Source organism: Narcine bancroftii, chromosome 3 (genome assembly GCF_036971445.1).
Source record: "Narcine bancroftii isolate sNarBan1 chromosome 3, sNarBan1.hap1, whole genome shotgun sequence".
Classification (NCBI taxonomy): Eukaryota; Metazoa; Chordata; class Chondrichthyes; order Torpediniformes; family Narcinidae; genus Narcine; species Narcine bancroftii.
This window is the reverse complement of record NC_091471.1, coordinates 226,029,906-226,047,648: the sequence shown is the minus strand read 5'-3', so window position 1 is coordinate 226,047,648 and position 17,743 is coordinate 226,029,906. Positions and strand designations below refer to the sequence as shown.

Genomic DNA, 17,743 nt, shown 5'->3' with positions numbered 1-17,743 from the left:
GCCCTTCCTATTAAAGGTAGAACATGCCAGGGATAAACCCTTGCAAAATGTGAAAGCATTCAGTGTCCCGGTTAGGAGTGGTCTAGTGTGAAAGGCCAAAACCCCACTCCTATCCTGGGACACTGAATGGCAAATTTACTGGGATGCAAGTGGGAAAGGGGCTACTGACTGAACGTTTCCCTCCATGGATGCTCCCTGTCCCGCTGAATCCCTCCAACTTCAAGATTCCAGCACCTGGAGTTCTTGTGTTTCTTTCGAATATTGTACGGTAAAACCCCTGTTATCCAGAATTTAAGCAGCCGCCAGCCTCAAGTAACTGGCAAAAAAATTGAGGAAAATAAATCGGTAAAAAATTAAGGGTTTAAAACTCACCATTAGATCGCCAATCATGCAACGCACAATCTCAAACAACTGGAAAATACACTTATCTGGCATCAATCAATCACCATAGTTGCCGGATACCGGGGATCTTACTGAACATAAAAATTAAATTAGTAACTCTGCTATAAAGGTTCAAGTATTCCATTTCAGTTATTTGCATCAGTATGATCCATGGATGAGGCTGTCTATTCCAGCACATTGAGATGTCCTCCTCCTTCAAAAAACATGGCTTCCTTCCACTGCCATTAACTAGGCCCCTCACCTACTCCCCGTGCAGCTGCCGTGACCCCTTCCCTCCTTTAGATGAATCAAGGACAGGATTCCCCTCATCCCATCCGACTGATCCAACCTCCTTCACATCCAACATCTCTGCAACTTCTGCGACCTAATACATGACCCCCCCCCCCCCCCCACCAACAGACACATCTTCTCCCCTCCGCTCTCTGCACTCCATAGGGAATGCTCCCACCACAACTCCCTTGCCCACTCATCCATTCCCTTTAATCATCCCTTTGGTACCTAACCTTGTCATCGCAAGAAATGCTACACTTGCACCCAAACCTCAACACCATTCTGGGTCCCAAACCATCTTTCCAGGTGAAGCAGCATTTCACTTGTCAATCTGCAGGGGTCGCCTACTTTAACTGTGGCCTCCTCTGCATTGAAGAGTCTGGACGCACACTTGGAGATCGTTTCATTGAGCGCCTTCACTCTGTTCACTCCAACTGCAAGGACCCCCCGGTGGCCAACCACTTTAATTCTCCATTCCATGTCCATGCTGGCAAGTCTCTCCATGGCCACATGTATTGCCAAGTCGAGGGCACCCTCAAATTGGAGGAACAACACGTTCTATTCTGTTTCGGCAGTCTCCAACCAGACCTCCAATTTCTGTTAACACCTCCATGTCTCTCTCTTTCGCTCACCCTCCTTCCTTCTCCAATCAGAGAGCTACCTTTCTTAACTCTTTGCCCTCTCCCCTGATCACTTCTCAACTTCTTTACCCACCTTGTTCCTCTTAACTGTGCTACCCCCCCCCCCCCACTTCCTCACTCCTCACCCCACCTTCAGCCATCTACCTGTTTTTCCACATTCCCAATGAAGGACTCAGGCCTGAAACGTCAACGCCCTTTAATTTCCTGTTGATCCTGCATGCCCTGCCGAGCTTCTCATGTACTGTAGCAGACACCTACAGATGTTTGTGTTTACCTCCTTTTATGACCCATATTTCATTGTTTCCGACAGGACGCAAGGTGACCCATTTTACTCAGGCTGATCTTGCAGCTCGCAGCATTCAATATGTCCACACAAGTGAGGAGGAGAAGCATTCTGATGATTTCACCTTTTCAGTGACTGATGGTGTCAATGAGGTACTGTATTGGCTTACGCTTACGGAGGCAACTGAAGTAAAGAGCTGGTTTGAGATTAAAAATTCCTCTTTCACAGTGATCCCTGTATGTCTGCGAATAACTTGAATTGTTGCACAGGATGGAGAAATCCATGCAATGATGATTAAGGTGAGTGTGGAAAAGTTTCACGCTTCAAAATTACCAATTAAATAGGCTGGGTTCGATCACCTGAGCCGTTTTTCCTTAGAAACACGGGAGGCTGGAATTGGGGGGTGGGGGGGGTGTGGTTTGTAAAATCTTGAAGGGTACAAAATAAATTACTGCTCAGGATCTTTTTCTCAGGGTAGATAACTCTAGAACTAGGCTTACTTTCTTAAGGTATTTTGATTGAAGTTTTCAATAATACAAAAAATAAACAATACAATTATATATTGAAATACAAATTATTAGGAAAAGAAAAAATAACGTTAATTCAAAACCCCGACCACTAGACAACAAAACTAACATGTGGGTATCAGGTGGCGACAACCTGGAAGTCGACAGCACAGCATCGAAGCTATAACAACCCTCAAACTTTAGATTGTGGTCATGGTCCACAAAAGGGCCCCATGTCCTTAATCATATATCTAATTTTTTTTGTAAAGTTAAACAAAACATAATATCATTTAACCATTGTGCATGTGTAGGTGGGGTATTATCTTTCCATTTCATCAAAATTGCACGTCTGGCTATCAGTGAAGTAAAGGATAAAATTTGGTATTGAATTGAAAACAAGAAAATGTCATTATCTTGAAAAAAAGAACAATTAAAGGGCAAGTTTCCAATTTCACCTTAGAATCACTGATAATATTTGAAAGATATTTTTCCAAAATTTTTCTAGACTAGGGCAAGCCCAAAATGTGAGAGCCGAAGAAGGCTCAGCAATTTTACATTTTTCACTTAGAGGATTTATATCAGAGTAAAAACGAGATAATTAAACACGAGACGTGCACTCTGTGGACCGCTTTAAATTGCAATAAGCAATGTCTTTCACAAAGGGAGGTCGTATTAATCAAATTACAAATGGAATCCCAAATCCCATCTCGGAATAGGTTTAAAGGGAGAGAGGAGAGGTTTTAGAGGGATCTCGAGGTCAACTTTGTCACTCAAGGGTTTAGTCAGTTCCTGGAATGAACTGCCAGAGGAAACATAATTCTAGAGAATCTCAAGGCTCAAAATATCATTTGGACAGATATATAGATGGGAAGGGCATCGGAAGACAAGCCCTGAATACCACCTAGGTCAGCGTGGACGAGTTGGCCCAAAGGACCTGTTCCATGCTATATATTTCTTAAACACTGGCTGGGGAGGTGGCAAGATGCAGAGTGTTCACGAGAACAGGAGAAGGGGCAACACTGTGGAATTGGAGTCAGCGCTGGACCCTGGCTGGATCAGGTGCTGGAAGTATAACATAAAAATCTGCAGACACTTGTGGTTCAAGTAAAAGGACAAAGCTGGAGAAACTCAGCAGATCAAGCAGTGTCCTTTATATAGCAAAGCTAAACATACATAACTGACATTTTGGGCATGAGCCCCCCCCCCCAGTCAAAGTGCTGTCTGCGTGCAGTTTATGACCACACGGGTCTCCCACCAGTGCTTCACTTGCCTTCCACACCATCAAGAGGAGATGGACCAGAGAGGGGCTTCGAGGCTGAGGGACCCTCACAGGCCACGAGCAACTTGTGGTCCATGGGACCCGCACAGGCCGCTGGAGACTGTCTCATTGGGACCAAGTTCCAGAACCAGGATACACAAGGGCACTGAGTTTAAGAGGGGCTCGCCAAGGGCCTCAGGTTCGGAAGGCCTCTGGATCATGATGGAGGTTTGGATCTGGAGCTTGGCTTTTCTGATGGATTGAACAAGTCCTAGAGGTTGCAGAGGCTGTGGGAGCACTGGAGGCAAATCCAGAGCCACCCAGTAACTCTGAATGGAATCTCTTGCTTCTCTTCCTCTGTTATTGTAAGAGGCACCAAGCGACACTAATGGTTCCTTATGCCAGGCAGAAGGCAATTTTATGTAATATTACATGATCTGAACTATTAAATAACAAATAAAGGAGTCTTGAATCTTGGTAGTATAATTGGCAAGTGTAAGTTATCCATCAGTGTTGGTTGAAAACTCATGTGGGGAGGTTGAAGGGCTTAAGAGAGAAAGAAATTAGATTAAGAAATGTGAGGAAATAGTGATCAGTGGGTGAAGGGTTAGAGCTGATGGAATTACTCTTGTTGGGAGCTGTTATTGGCCCTTGTGCATTGCGTGATCGTAACTGAGTATTACAGAGGGGTTTGCAGCGATTGAAAGAATCACAGTTGCCAAGTGTGGTCAGGGGATGCTACAGAGCCATTTAACAAGTCAGAACGGATGTGTCAAATAATGCTGAGCATGTGATCCCACCTCATGTTCTGGCACTGTACGTCTTCCGCCCTTCCTGAGTTGACAGATAGCAGTGGAAAGCTCACCGGGATGGCATTTTTTTTTTGTGGCTTTGTGAGCACAAAAATGGAGATGCTCTTCGTTTCTCCAGGCCATGTGGGGTGTTGCCACAGGTTTTCAGGTGATGGCGAGAGCATTGAGATAGGCCTGGGCATGATGGAGAGGGATGCCCTGTTCACAGGTGACACCACCATACTTACCCACCTCTCATGACTGTCGTGAATCTCTGCTGAGCTGTCAGTCTTCCCTTCGGCTAGCCTTGCCTTATTAACATTGGCTGAGCATTATCTCTACTGTTAAAGACACTCCCCTTGGGTATAACTGTGTCTGCACCCATTGTCTTTCATTATTGTACCGTTAGTTTCTGCTAATAAAAGCCATGATTATTGTTTGACCACATCATCTTTGTCTACTTCATCAACTGGCACTTCACTGACAACCCTATGTCAGCTCTCTTCCTGCTCTGCACCCTGGTATATTCAAACACTCAGGGATTATTCCCCATGCTCAGTGCCACATGGAGGAAAGGACTGGAAAAGTCATGTAACATACAAAACAGAAGCAGAGGTTGGCCATGAAAAATAATTAGAGAACTAAGGAAAAACATTGCCAGATTTACCTCTCTTCTGCTTTGTCTTGAGGCCAACCTTGCACTTGCTTTGTCGAATGTCAGCGAGCTGCTTCCAATTTGTATTGGGGTCCATCAGTAGACCATCCAAATTTGCTTTGGAATGACAAAACGTTCCTCTGTAACCATTTGAATGGTTGCTTATGGACTTCCGAATCCCGAGGCCTGTCTGCCCATCTCTTTCTCATGTGGAGTGCAAGTGAGGAGAAGACAATGCTTTGAGGAGATAATTTTCTGAGCCCATGTTGCATTGAACTTGATCCAGTGAAAATGAAGTCTGATTGATTACCTCTGTTGTCTAAATGTGCGACCAGGCTTTTAAGTCTTCAGAACAGACAACTGGTGTTTCCTAACTTGAAGGCGTGAAGAAATGTAAGAGTTAAGAATGGCCATCATTTGCAAGAATTTGTGATCTGGCGAAATGATCTTTATTTAAAAATCGGAGTTTTTCCCCATCAAGTTCAGATTTAACATATAAATGCTGAACTACAAGTTAATTATATTGTAAAAGATCATTGTATTATAGCTAATACAACAAGACTGCTGGAGAAACTCAGCAGGTCACGCACCATTCTTTATGGCAAATATACATTACTAACGTCATGGGCCTGATCTCTTGACAAAGGGTTCATGCCCAAAGCATTGGTTGTGTTTCCTTGCCATAAAGAACACTGGATGGCCAGCTAAGTTTCTCCAGCACTTTTGTCGTATTAAACTACAATCACAGCATCTGCAGACATCCTTGTTTAACTGCATTATATCTCATCCATGTCAATGGGGGCTTATTCCTTGCAAAATCTAATTGAGCAACTCACCTTGCTGCCTTTTTACTTCTATGGCATATTGTTTGCAAAACCTGTGCTGCCCAAAGCTCTGTCCGTCCTTGTCTGAAGAAAGCATTGTCTTGTTTCCTTCGTTAAATCAGGTGTCTCAAACATTTTACATTACTATTCGCCCGGTGGATGATGCGCTGCCTGTGGTACAAATCCCCGGAATGCGAGTGCAAGAAGGAGTGAGAAAGACAATCACTGAATTTGAGCTGAAGGCTACAGATGAAGACACTGAGGTAAATTTCTAATCTAGCTGTACTCTAACCCAGTGGCTCTCAACCTTTTTCTTTCCACTCACATCCCACTTTAAGTAATCCCTCTGCCATAGGTGCTCTGTGATTAGTAAGGGATGGCTTAAGGTGGGATGTGGGTGGAAAGAAAAAGTTTGAACGCCACTGTTTTAATCGTATCTCATTGACCCGTGATATGCACAGTTTCGGAACTCTAAAGGAAATGACCATTGACCATTTTTCTCCAGCAAAATATTTCAGTAATAATTGGGCCTAGAGCAGTGATTCTCAACCTTTCCTTCCAATTCACTAACCACTTTAAGCCATCCCTTACTAATCATAGAGCTCCAATGGCATAGGGATGGCTTAAAGTGGTATGTGGGTAGGAAGAAAAAGGTTGAAAACCACTGGGCTAACCTTATCTCAGTGTGTTTCCTCATTGGAAAAACACAGCTATGCTTCATTGTATCTCACCAAGATATGGTGAAGCATATCTATGTTTTTCTGTTGTAGCATGCAAATGGAATAGCAAGGACTGAATGAAATATATTCTTGCATCCACCTACCGTTTGATATTGTATGTTCATTATGATTGATTCCTGTTGACATTTAAAGGTCATGTATTAATTAGCCAGACACAATCCCATATCTATGGTTTTCTATCAGAATTAATAGTATTACAGTTCTTTATAATATACTGACAAAAGAAATAACTTCCCTTTCATTGACCACATAGCCTGAACGCACCTGAGATTGTCTGATCTCGGAAGCTAGGCAGGCTCAAGCCTGGTCAGTACTTGGAGGAGAGACTGCCTCAGAACATCAGGTTTCTGTGAGGGGCGCTGGACAAAGTGGCGACTCTCTGTCTGATTTACGGTGGACAAAAGTTAAAGAATTTCATGTATTACATGACAATAATGGAAGCTTTACATTAATTTTATTTCCATCAAATAATTTCATGAGAGCTTAAATCTGGTAGATATGCCGATCGGGTGAGAGCTGATTTAACAGCGGTATATAAGATTATGAGGGGCTGAGATAGGGTGGACAGCCAGAACCTTTGTCCCCGGGTGACAATAGTAAATACCAGAGGACATTTGTTTAAGGGGAGATGTCCTATATACAGAGGGGTGGGTACCTGAAATGTATTGCTGTGGGCGGTGGTGGAGGCCGCTACGATGTGGGCATTTAAAAGACTCTTCGGTGGGGACGTGGATGTAAAAAAAATAGAGAGTTATGGATGCAAGGTAGGAAAATTGGGGACGTAATGGGATGAAGGCCCCATTCTGTGCTATAATGTTCTATGTTCTAAATTAGTTGGAAAAATTACTTCTAGAAAATACTGTTCATGACCTGGGGATTCCTCCAGCCAAAGAGGGGGCTGAGAACTATTGGTGGGGTCACTAGAGTCTTACTATTCAGATAACAGCATTGTTAACACTCCTTGTGTTCTCTGAACCCTGACACAACAGGCTGAATCTTTGACCTTCACCATTGTACAACCACCACGCCATGGGACAATTGAGCGTACCAATAATGGCCAGCGCTATCGTCAGACCAACACATTCACCATGGATGACGTTTATCAGAACCACATCAGCTATACTCACGATGGGAGTAACTCTCTCAAAGATCGCTTTACTTTCACCGTGTCTGATGGGACCAATCCTTTCTTCATCATTGCAGAGTCTGGAACAGAGGTCAGTTCTTATCAGAGGTGACTGGACTAGCAACACAATGTGGGTCAGACATTCGCATACATCAGCACTTTATTCAGCTAGTCCATTTCAAAGGGGGTGAATTAGATTGGATAGTGGTGCATGTAAAGAGTGTGGAAGTAGACGGGGGTATGAACACCCATTGGGAGACTTCAGCAGCTCCTCGAGCTGTCTGCAGGGGCTCAGCACCAGTTCATTAGACCCACCCTCAGCTAAGGTATGATGGAATAATGAACCAAGTGCCATAAGATAACACTTAAAAGCAAATTGAATGTGATGGTCTGGGAGGTCAAAGACTGTGACCAGCCTGCAGAGGCATGACAAAATTTTCCTAGTACAGTAAAAATCCTAATATCCAGCACCTATGGGGATTGGTAAATCCTGGATAAGTGCACTTTCCAGTTGCTTGAGATTACGTGGATTGGCGAACTGACTGGTAGGGGGCATATTTTTTTACCTAATTATGTTCCGTGATATTTTGGCGAGTTGCTTGATGCCTGAATTCTGGATAACGGGGATTTACTGGATGTGTTCCCATATTTCCATTGGGGAAATCACAGAGGACTATTTAGGGCTTGGATAAGCAGTCTAAGATCTCCGAGGAAATCGAGGTGGTGATGAGAAACAGCTCCATGTGTGTTGGTTGTGCTGGATGTGGTGACATCCTTGTGATTGTACGTGGGTGTTAAACTAACCACCCACGTATCATTTTGTATTATTTTTTCTGATTATTTGATATTAGATTGTGACAGCAGCTCCCCAGAGGTTTGAGATTGATGTTCTACCTGTGGATGACGGGACTCCGAGGATCATCACCAATCTGGGACTACAGTGGCTGGAGTACATGGACAGTAAAGTAATTTCATTTCCTGTATTTTCATAAAGTGTAACGCTTCAAAGCACCAATTAGGCAACTCGCCAAACCCTGCCTTGAATTGCAAACCATGAAATTTGTGTTGCAGCATTTAAGCATTGAAACAATTAATTAATAGAGTTAGTGATGCAGTCGTGGTTATAGATTTATATTAAATTTATATTTTTAAATGGTAACAGGCCATTTCGGCCCATGAATCTGTGCCACGAAATTGATTTACACCCATGGCACATTTCGAACGGTGGGAGGAAACTGGAGCCCGCCTCCCCTCCCCCCCCCGCGGGGAACACCCACGCAGACACGAGGAGATCGCACGAACTCCTTACGGACGGCGCAGGATTCGAGCCCTGGTCCTGATCACTGGCACTGTAAAGGCGTTACGCTAACTGCTACACCCACCTTGCCACCCCTTGTAAGACTTGAACCAATCTAACTCATCGTAGATGCACACCACATTAATTCAAGATTGAAAGTTCCCTTATTTTAATGGTATAGAACATATAATATTGCATGAAGTTGCGTGGCAGACCAGGAGAATCCATTACTGTTGCCCAGTGCCCCTTACAATAAGAGAGAAAGAGAAACTGAAAGAAAGTTCCCTTACAGTCACCGAGTGTCCGTGGATTTGCCTCCAGTGCTTCCACAGTACCTGCAGCCGCACATGTTTGCTTTATCGGCAACCTGAGCTCCAGATGCAAACCTCCGACACAATCGGGAAGCCTTCAGTGCCCGAGGCCCGTTGGGATCTTTTCTTGTCCTCACAACCCTTTGAAATCCTGGTTCAAATACCCGGTTCCAATGAGCCAGCCTCCAGGCATCCTGTGCAGGTGTCCTCAGCCACCGAGCCCCTGGCTGGTTCGCCACCGTGGTCACCCCTCCGTGGGGTCTTCTCCTCTACTTCTCCTTCTCAACGGGGATTGGGCTTTCTCCCCCTGTTTGTAGCGCTCTGCGTCGGTCCACTGCTCCCCTGGAGTCTGCATCCCCGTGTGGGCACTGACCTGCGGATTTTACTTACAAATACCGTCACCTTATTTGCAGGCCATTTAAAGCCTTTACGGAGCGCCAGCTTTTGAACCTTGTTATTTAACCCTTCTGAGAAGAGCTGACTCTCTCCTTTCCCAGGTCGAATAGAAACATTGCCTGTAGCTTACCATGACTACAATAAATACGAGATTCCTGCAGTATGGATTATACTCATCTTATTTACCAGCACCTGATCTATGCCTCCCCATCTTGACATCACTAAGTGTTGAGAGAGTACCTGCCTTCGCCAACCCACTCCCTCAATTTTAGCCACCCTCTAAGTGAAAAGGTCCCCCTCAGCTCCCCTCTGAACCTCTTACCCTGAACCCAAGTTTCCTTATCTTTGGCATGGAAGCCATTTAAGCTGGAAATGGTGCAGACAAGATTTATGAGGGTGTTGCCAGGACAGACAGGTGAGCTTAGACCATAAGGAGAGGCTCCGACTTTTCTCCTTGGAGCTGAGGGGGTTCAATCGAAACATCATCTGTTTTCCCCAGGGTAGGGGCATCTAAGGTTAGGAGGGTATAGATTTAAGATGATCTGGTCACCGCATAACAGGAAGGATGTGGAGAGTGTGCAGAGGAGATTTACCAGGATGTTGCTTGGATTGGATAATAAATCTTATGAGGCAAGGTTAGCAGAGCTGAGACTTTTCTCTTTGGAGCGTAGATGGGTGAAAGGAGACTTGATAGAGGTCTACAAAATTATGAGATTATCGATAGGGTGGACAGCCTGCAAGGCAGCTTTTTCACTCAGAGGGTGATGGTTATGTGTAATGAGGAAGTAGTCGAGGCAGATGTAATTGCCATATTAAAGACCCTAAGAAGGGTACACAGATAAGAAAGGTTTAGAGGGATGCGAGCCAAACGCAGGCAAATGGGGCCAGCTGAGGAGAGGGGGACAACTTGGACGGCAGTTCAACTAAATGGGCTGTTTCTATGCTGCAAAACTCAATGACTCTTGAAATAGCTGCAGCAGGACAAGAAAATCTGCAGGTGCTGGGGTCAACTGCAATACACAGATCCCCTGGCGAAACTTTCCCGATGAAGAGCCCCAAGCCATAAACGTTAGGTCACCCTTTACTCCTGATGGATGCTGCATGGCCTGCTGAGTTTCTCCAGCACATTTGTGTGTTGCAGCAGTGGTTAGCGCCCTGAAGGTTTGCTACGGGTTCCTGACTGGTTGTCTTGGCCGCACACCTTGGTGGTCTGCAGAACCCAGGCCGCTGCACACTTCCCCTGATGCACAACGGATAAAGCGGCAAATCCTGGGTCCTGATGGGGGTGGCTTGGGAGATGTTCAAGTTAAGTTCAAGGTTGACACAATGCTGTTTACAGCGCCAGTTACCTGGGTTGGAATCCAACGCTGGCTGAGGTGTTTGTCCGTTTTCCCCGTGCGTGGGTTTCCTCTGGGCACTCCCACCCTTCCAAAACGTACAGGGATTATAGTTAATTGGGTGTAATCGGACAGTACAGGCTCATGAGCCGAAAGGGCCTGTTACCATGCTAAATGAAATTAAAATTAATTATCGTCCGACTGTGCAACCCGACAAACCAGTGGTTCTCCGGACCACAGTGCACAAACATAATTGGGGCTTGGGGAAGGTCCTGATTAAGGGCTTCTGGCCGCAATGCTGACAGTTATTTTTTTCCTTCCATTGATGCCGCTCCACCTGCTGAGTTCTTCAAGCAGGTTGTAGCTCGAAAAATCAGAGAGCCCCACTGCCATCTGGTGGAGACAGTGTGAATTCTCCTGGTGCCCGGATGCAAGGGGAAATTGAGCAGAAAGTTTGCCTGTTGGCGTCCTTTATTACTGACATTAATCAAATTTAGTCAGAAAATTAATGCAAATTACATGAAATGGGATTGAAAAATAAGTGGTCGGGAAGATTACCATTATATAATAATCAACTTGTTCCTTTCACGGTATCTAATACTATTTTGAAGCAATGGGAGGAGAAAGGAATACATAATTTATCTGACTGTTTTTTAGAAGGTCATTTTTGTTCTTTTGTAGAATTGCAAAAGAGATTTGATATAAGTGGTTATTCTATATTTGTGTATTATCAGTTAAGATCTTTTGTAAAACAGGTATGCGGTTGTCAAATGAATTTACTGTCTGAAACTGATTTTGAGAAATATGTGCTCTCATTTCCAAAAAAGGGTTTTATATCAGGTTTGTATCATATTTTGTTGGAAAGTGAAAGTAAAATAGATTGGGAGAAAGATAAAATGAAATGGGAAAAAGATTTAAGTTTAACAATAACTGAAGAAGATTGGTCTGAAATCTGCCGTAATAGTGTTCGAAAATTGATTAATGCTAGATTGGCGATGATTAATTATAGTTTTATACATCAATTATATTTAACACCTGAAAAATTAAAAAAATTTGGTTTTAGTAAGTCAGATCTTTGTTTTCGTTGTGATCAAGTTTCTGGTACTTTTTTACATGCTGTTTGATTGTGTGATCGGTTACAACAATTTTGGAAAGGTATTCAATCTGTATTTAATAATTTATATAATCTTCATATTGTATTAGACCCTGATACATTTTTATTAGGGAATATGCAACCGTTGATTGATTTAGAATTAGATAATTACCAGATCTCTTTTATTTACTTAGCGCTGGCAGTGGACAAGAAATGTATAGCGATTACTTGGAAGAATAGAAATGTATTGTCTTTAGATAGGTGGTATTCAGAGAGCGCATCGGATGCCCCCCAAAGTTCCTCAAACATGGTTATCCAACTGCACGAAAACCAACAAGGTTGGGTCAGATACAGCAATGAGCTCTCTGAACCCTTCTCCATTATCAATGGCGTGAAGCAAGGCTGCATCCTCGCACCAACCCTCTTTTCAATCTTCTCAGCATGATGCTGAACCAAGCCATGAAAGACCTCAACAATGAAGATGCTGTTTACATCCGGTACTGCACGGATGGCAGTCTCTTCAATCTGAGGCGCCTGCAAGCTCACACCAAGACACAAGAGAAACTTGTCCGTGAACTACTCTTTGCAGACGATGCCGCTTTAGTTGCCCATTCAGAGCCAGCTCTTCAGCGCTTGACATCCTGTTTTATGGAAACTGCCAAAATGTTTGGCCTGGAAGTCAGCCTGAAGAAAACTGAGGTCCTCCATCAGCCAGCTCCCCACCATGACTACCAGCCCCCCCACATCTCCATTGGACACACAAAACTCAAAACGGTCAACCAGTTTACCTATCTCGGCTGCACCATTTCATCAGATGCAAGGATCGACAACGAGATAGACAACAGACTCGCCAAGGCAAATAGCGCCTTTGGAAGACTACACAAAAGAGTCTGGAAAAGCAACCAACTGAAAAACCTCACAAAGTTTAGCGTATACAGAGCCGTTGTCATACCCACACTCCTGTTCGGCTCCGAATCATGGGTCCTCTACCGGCATCACCTATGGCTCCTAGAACGCTTCCACCAGCGTTGTCTCCGCTCCATCCTCAACATTCATTGGAGCGACTTCATCCCTAACGTCGAAGTACTCGAGATGGCAGAGGTCGACAGCATCGAGTCCACGCTGCTGAAGATCCAGCTGCGCTGGGTGGGTCACGTCTCCAGAATGGAGGACCATCGCCTTCCCAAGATCGTGTTATATGGTGAGCTCTCCACTGGCCACCGTGACAGAGGTGCGCCAAAGAAGAGGTACAAGGACTGCCTAAAGAAATCTCTTGGTGCCTGCCACATTGACCACCGCCAGTGGGCTGATATCGCCTCAAACCGTATATCTTGGCGTCTCACAGTTCAGCGGGCAGCAACCTCCTTTGAAGAAGACCGCAGAGCCCACCTCACTGACAAAAGGCAAAGGAGGAAAAACCCAACACCCAACCCCAACCAACCAATTTTCCCCTGCAGCCGCTGCAACCGTGTCTGCCTGTCCCGCATCGGACTTGTCAGCCACAAACGAGCCTGCAGCTGACGTGGACATTTACCCCCTCCATAAATCTTCGTCCGTGAAGCCAAGCCAAAGAAGATTCAGAGATGAAGTTTTGTTTGGTTATGGAAAGAATATCTTTTTCTCTACAAGATAAGATTTCTTTTTATGAGTTAAAGTTGACCCCATTTATTGATTATATACAATTTAAATAAATTTGAATTAATCATTTTTTTTCTTTAAAAAAACTTTTTTTATTATATATTTTTTCTATATATATGTTTCTTTTTCTTTCTTTTTTCTTTTTTTTTCTTTTTTTTAGTTTTTTTTATTATTAGTTGGTTTTTTTTTCGTTTAAGTTCTTTTTGTTTTTGTTTTTTCATATATATTCTTATATAATAAAAAATTTTTGGACTAATAATTAATAATTATTATTTTTTTGTTTTTTTATATATATCGATCTTTTTTTAAGATATATATACATATTTTTTTATTATACTAATAGTATTAATTCTTCACTTTATCGTGGGGGTGGGGAGGGGGGGTTTAGGGGTTAAAAATAGTTTTTTTTTTAGTCTTAGTTTTTAGTTGTTAGGGGGAGATGCCGAGATTGGTATTGTATTAACTATGTTACTTTGTACTTGTATTACTTTATTTTGTATTTTTTCTGTACGTGAATTACTTACTTTCTTCATATGTTAAAATTAATAAATAAAGTTTCGAAGAAAAAAAAAGAAAATTAATGCAAGACATTTAGGAAATTGACTTTCTTCTCCACACTAGATCTTTTTTTCTTGTAATCCAAATATTGTTAGGAAAGGCACGTTTATTCTCATCCGATTGTACAAGTGCAACCCGACGAAACAGCGTTCTCTGGTCCTCGATGCAAAACACACAGACACACAACCAGACACAGCGCACATACAGACAAATAATACATTTGCAGGACGAGTATTCATATTTACAAATAAATAAATATTTGTTTTGTGAATCTGAGGGTCTTGAACGGTTAGTGTGAGCAGTTCCTTTGGTCATGCAACGTTCTCACTGCCCGTGGGAAGAACCTGTTCCTCAGCCTGGCGGTTCTAGCGCTGATACTCCTGTATCTCTTTCCCCAATGGGAGCAGCTGAAAGATGCTGTGTGCGGGGTGGAAGGGGTCCTCAATAATTTTGTGCCGCCTCTTCTGACCATGAGCCCAGCAGATCACGTCGATGGAGGGGAGGAAGACACCAGTGATCCTCTCTGCTATTCTTATGGTCTGGTGGATTGACCTCCGATCCATTTCTCTGCATCAGCTGTTACACAATGTGATGCAGCCAGCCAGCACACTCTCGATAGAGCTCCTGTAGAACGTAGCCTTGCCCATCTCAGTCTTCCCAGGAAGTGCTGTCACTGTTACGCTTCCTGAGAAGTGGGGAGATGTTGTGTGTCCGTGATAGGTAACTAGTGGAGTAAATCCATGAAACTTGTTGCTCTCCACTCTCTCCACCAGAGAATTGTTGGTGTGCAATGGAGGATGGTCATTCTGGTCCTCTTGAAGTCTACGATCATCTCCTTCGTCTTGTCCACGACTCAAGTTGTTACTTGCACCAATTCACCAGATTTTCTACTCCTTCTCTGTCATCCAACTCATCGTTGTTGCTGATGAGACCAACCACTGTTGTGCCATCTGTAAAGCTGATTACATGGGTTGGAGCCGGATCTGGCGATCCAGTCAGAGGTCAGTAGCATGAACAGGAGCAGGTTGAGCACACAGCCCTGAGGGGCGCCACTGCTCAGAGTGACAGTGTCACACTGCTCAGTGTGACTGCTCAGCACCATTGTAGCATTCTGCTACCAACATAGACAGACTATACATATTTATTCCAAGATATCAAAACGCTTTTATTTTTTCTTTTGGCCAATTCTAACTTGAAATTGTACGCTGGGTGTAATGTCCACATTTTCAGATTATTAAACAATAATGCTTTGACGTGATCAAATCTGCCAGAAAGAGAGGCCAGTTTGAACTCTTTAAGCGTTTGTCTGTCTGTCTTAAGATTTAGTAGCTATGGCAGCCACAACTTGCACCTACAACAGAGCCAAATATCCACCAAAAGGTGGTTAAACTGAACATTATTAAATAAAATATAACACCGAGGGCTATTCGGGAAATATTTGTGAAGACCATGAAGGTGGTCATAAAGGTGGGCTTGAAGTGCAGAAGATGGAGATGGAAGGATAGAGAGGCTTATTGGGGGGAATCGTAGGATTTAGCGTCGACCGCTGGAGACAAGCCGCTACAGTTGGAGCAAACTAAATCATATGTGTGTAAGAGATCAGAATTGTAGGAGCATTAACGCTTTTGAGGGTTTTCAGGATAGGGATGGCACGGAAGAGTGCTGGTCATGAAGGGACTTGAATTCTAGGATGAGAATATTAGCATCGAAATTTTGTTTCAGATGAGACCAAGGTGCAGAGTTGTCTTAAGCAGTATCCCAAAGCATTCACTCTACAATGACACACCAGCACTCCAGTCTCATAAATCCCTGGCTCTGATCTACGGCACATCTGCAATCGGTCCTGCACAGAATAAATGCCTTCTGAATTCCAGAGCATATCGTTCATACTTATTATTCACAAACCACTCCATTTGAATGAATATCTATTATATAAATAGGCATAAAACTGTATATAGGGACTAACAAGGTACACCATTAGATGAACATATTCATCTGCATTTTTTTTCTGAATGAGAATAACATTAGCAATCAAACATTATATCAATTAATTCTCAATTTAAAACTAAAATTAGCATAGATGAGAATTTTTGATGGAGAGATCCATAATGATTTACATGAACCTTTTTCTTTTCTTTGGCTTGGCTTCGCGGACGAAGATTTATGGAGGGGGTAAAAGTCCACGTCAGCTGCAGGCTCGTTTGTGGCTGACAAGTCTGAGGTCCTCCATCAGCCAGCTCCCTACCATGACTACCAGCCCCCCCATATCTCCATCGGGCACACAAAACTCAAAACGGTCAACCAGTTTACCTATCTCGGCTGCACCATTTCATCAGATGCAAGGATCGACAATGAGATAGACAACAGACTCGCCAAGGCAAATAGCGCCTTTGGAAGACTGCACAAAAGAGTCTGGAAAAACAACCAACTGAAAAACATGAACCTTTTAAAGCACGCATAAACACTTCAATTTAGTTTCCATTATCTTTTCCTTCAAGGCTTGTGATAAGACAGATTATTTAGCATGGGGTGACATGGTTAATGTGGCGGGGCAGCATGGTTGGTATGGCCATTAGCGCAATGCCTTTCCCGTGCCAGCAATCAGGCCCGGAGTTCGAATCCCGCGCTTCTCTGTAAGGAATTTTTATGTTCTCCCCTTGTCTGCATGGGGTTTCCCCCCAGGGGATCTGGTTGAAATCCTCTCCCTATGAAATAAAAGTCAGAACAAATACAGATGCCAGAAATCTGAAATGTAGACAAGGTGGGCTGGCAGTCCACAGAAGGTCAGGCTTCCTCTGTGGAAAGAGAAGCAGAGTTGGCTTTTTTGGATCATAACTGTTTCTCTCCACAAATGCTGCCCGACCGACTGAGTGGTGCCAGCACTTCCTTATTTTATGACTAAATGTGGTATTTTGTGCATTTAGTTTTGTATTTACAAGGGAATAAATCCCTGTAAAGGTGTGAAGCACATGCTCATCTGTGGGATAAGAGCATTAATACGGTAGCAACCTATATCTCAGAATCACGTTTATTATCATGAACGTGTCATGAAATTTGTTGTTTTGTGCAGAACAACGTGCATAAATGAAGATATAAATTACAATTCTGTGAGAACAAGATTTAAAAAAAATAAATAGGGCAAAAAAGAGAAAAAAAAAGTTAAGAAATTTGATGGCGGAGGGGAAGAAGCTGTTTTTGTAATGTTGAGTGGGCTCCTTCAGGCTCCTATACCTCATTTCTGAAGGGTAGCAGTGAGACGAGGGTCCTTGATGGTAGATGCTGCTTTCTTGAGGCACCACCTCTTAAAGATGTCCTTGGAGTGAAGACCAGTACCCCTGATGGCGCTGGCTGTTTACAACCCGCTGCAGCCTGTTCCTGTTTTGTGCACCTCCATACCAGACAGTGGTTCAACCAGTCAGAATCCTCTCCACAGTACACCTGTAGAAAGTTGCAAGAGTCTGCGACAATCTGTGCTTTTTCATTCATTCCGGACAGGTAAGCTTCATAGGCTGATCCAGCATTTAATCGCCCATCCTTAATTGCCCAAGAGGATGTGGTGGAGAACTGCCTTCTGGATCCGCTGCAGATGTGAGGTGCAGGCACCATGCTGTGGGGAG

The 17,743-nt window shown here is 43.6% G+C and overlaps 1 protein-coding gene across 1 annotated transcript in view; it reads left to right on the top strand.

The window, feature by feature from the left end:
• fras1 (Fraser extracellular matrix complex subunit 1) overlaps positions 1-17,743 on the top strand; it is a 642,015-nt gene that overhangs the window by 522,185 nt on the left and 102,087 nt on the right. The window contains exons 44-47 of the mRNA XM_069926766.1: positions 1,624-1,748; positions 5,753-5,893; positions 7,360-7,587; positions 8,348-8,461. Of these exons, the coding sequence (XP_069782867.1) occupies positions 1,624-1,748; positions 5,753-5,893; positions 7,360-7,587; positions 8,348-8,461 (608 nt within the window). The remainder of the gene's footprint in view (positions 1-1,623; positions 1,749-5,752; positions 5,894-7,359; positions 7,588-8,347; positions 8,462-17,743) is intronic.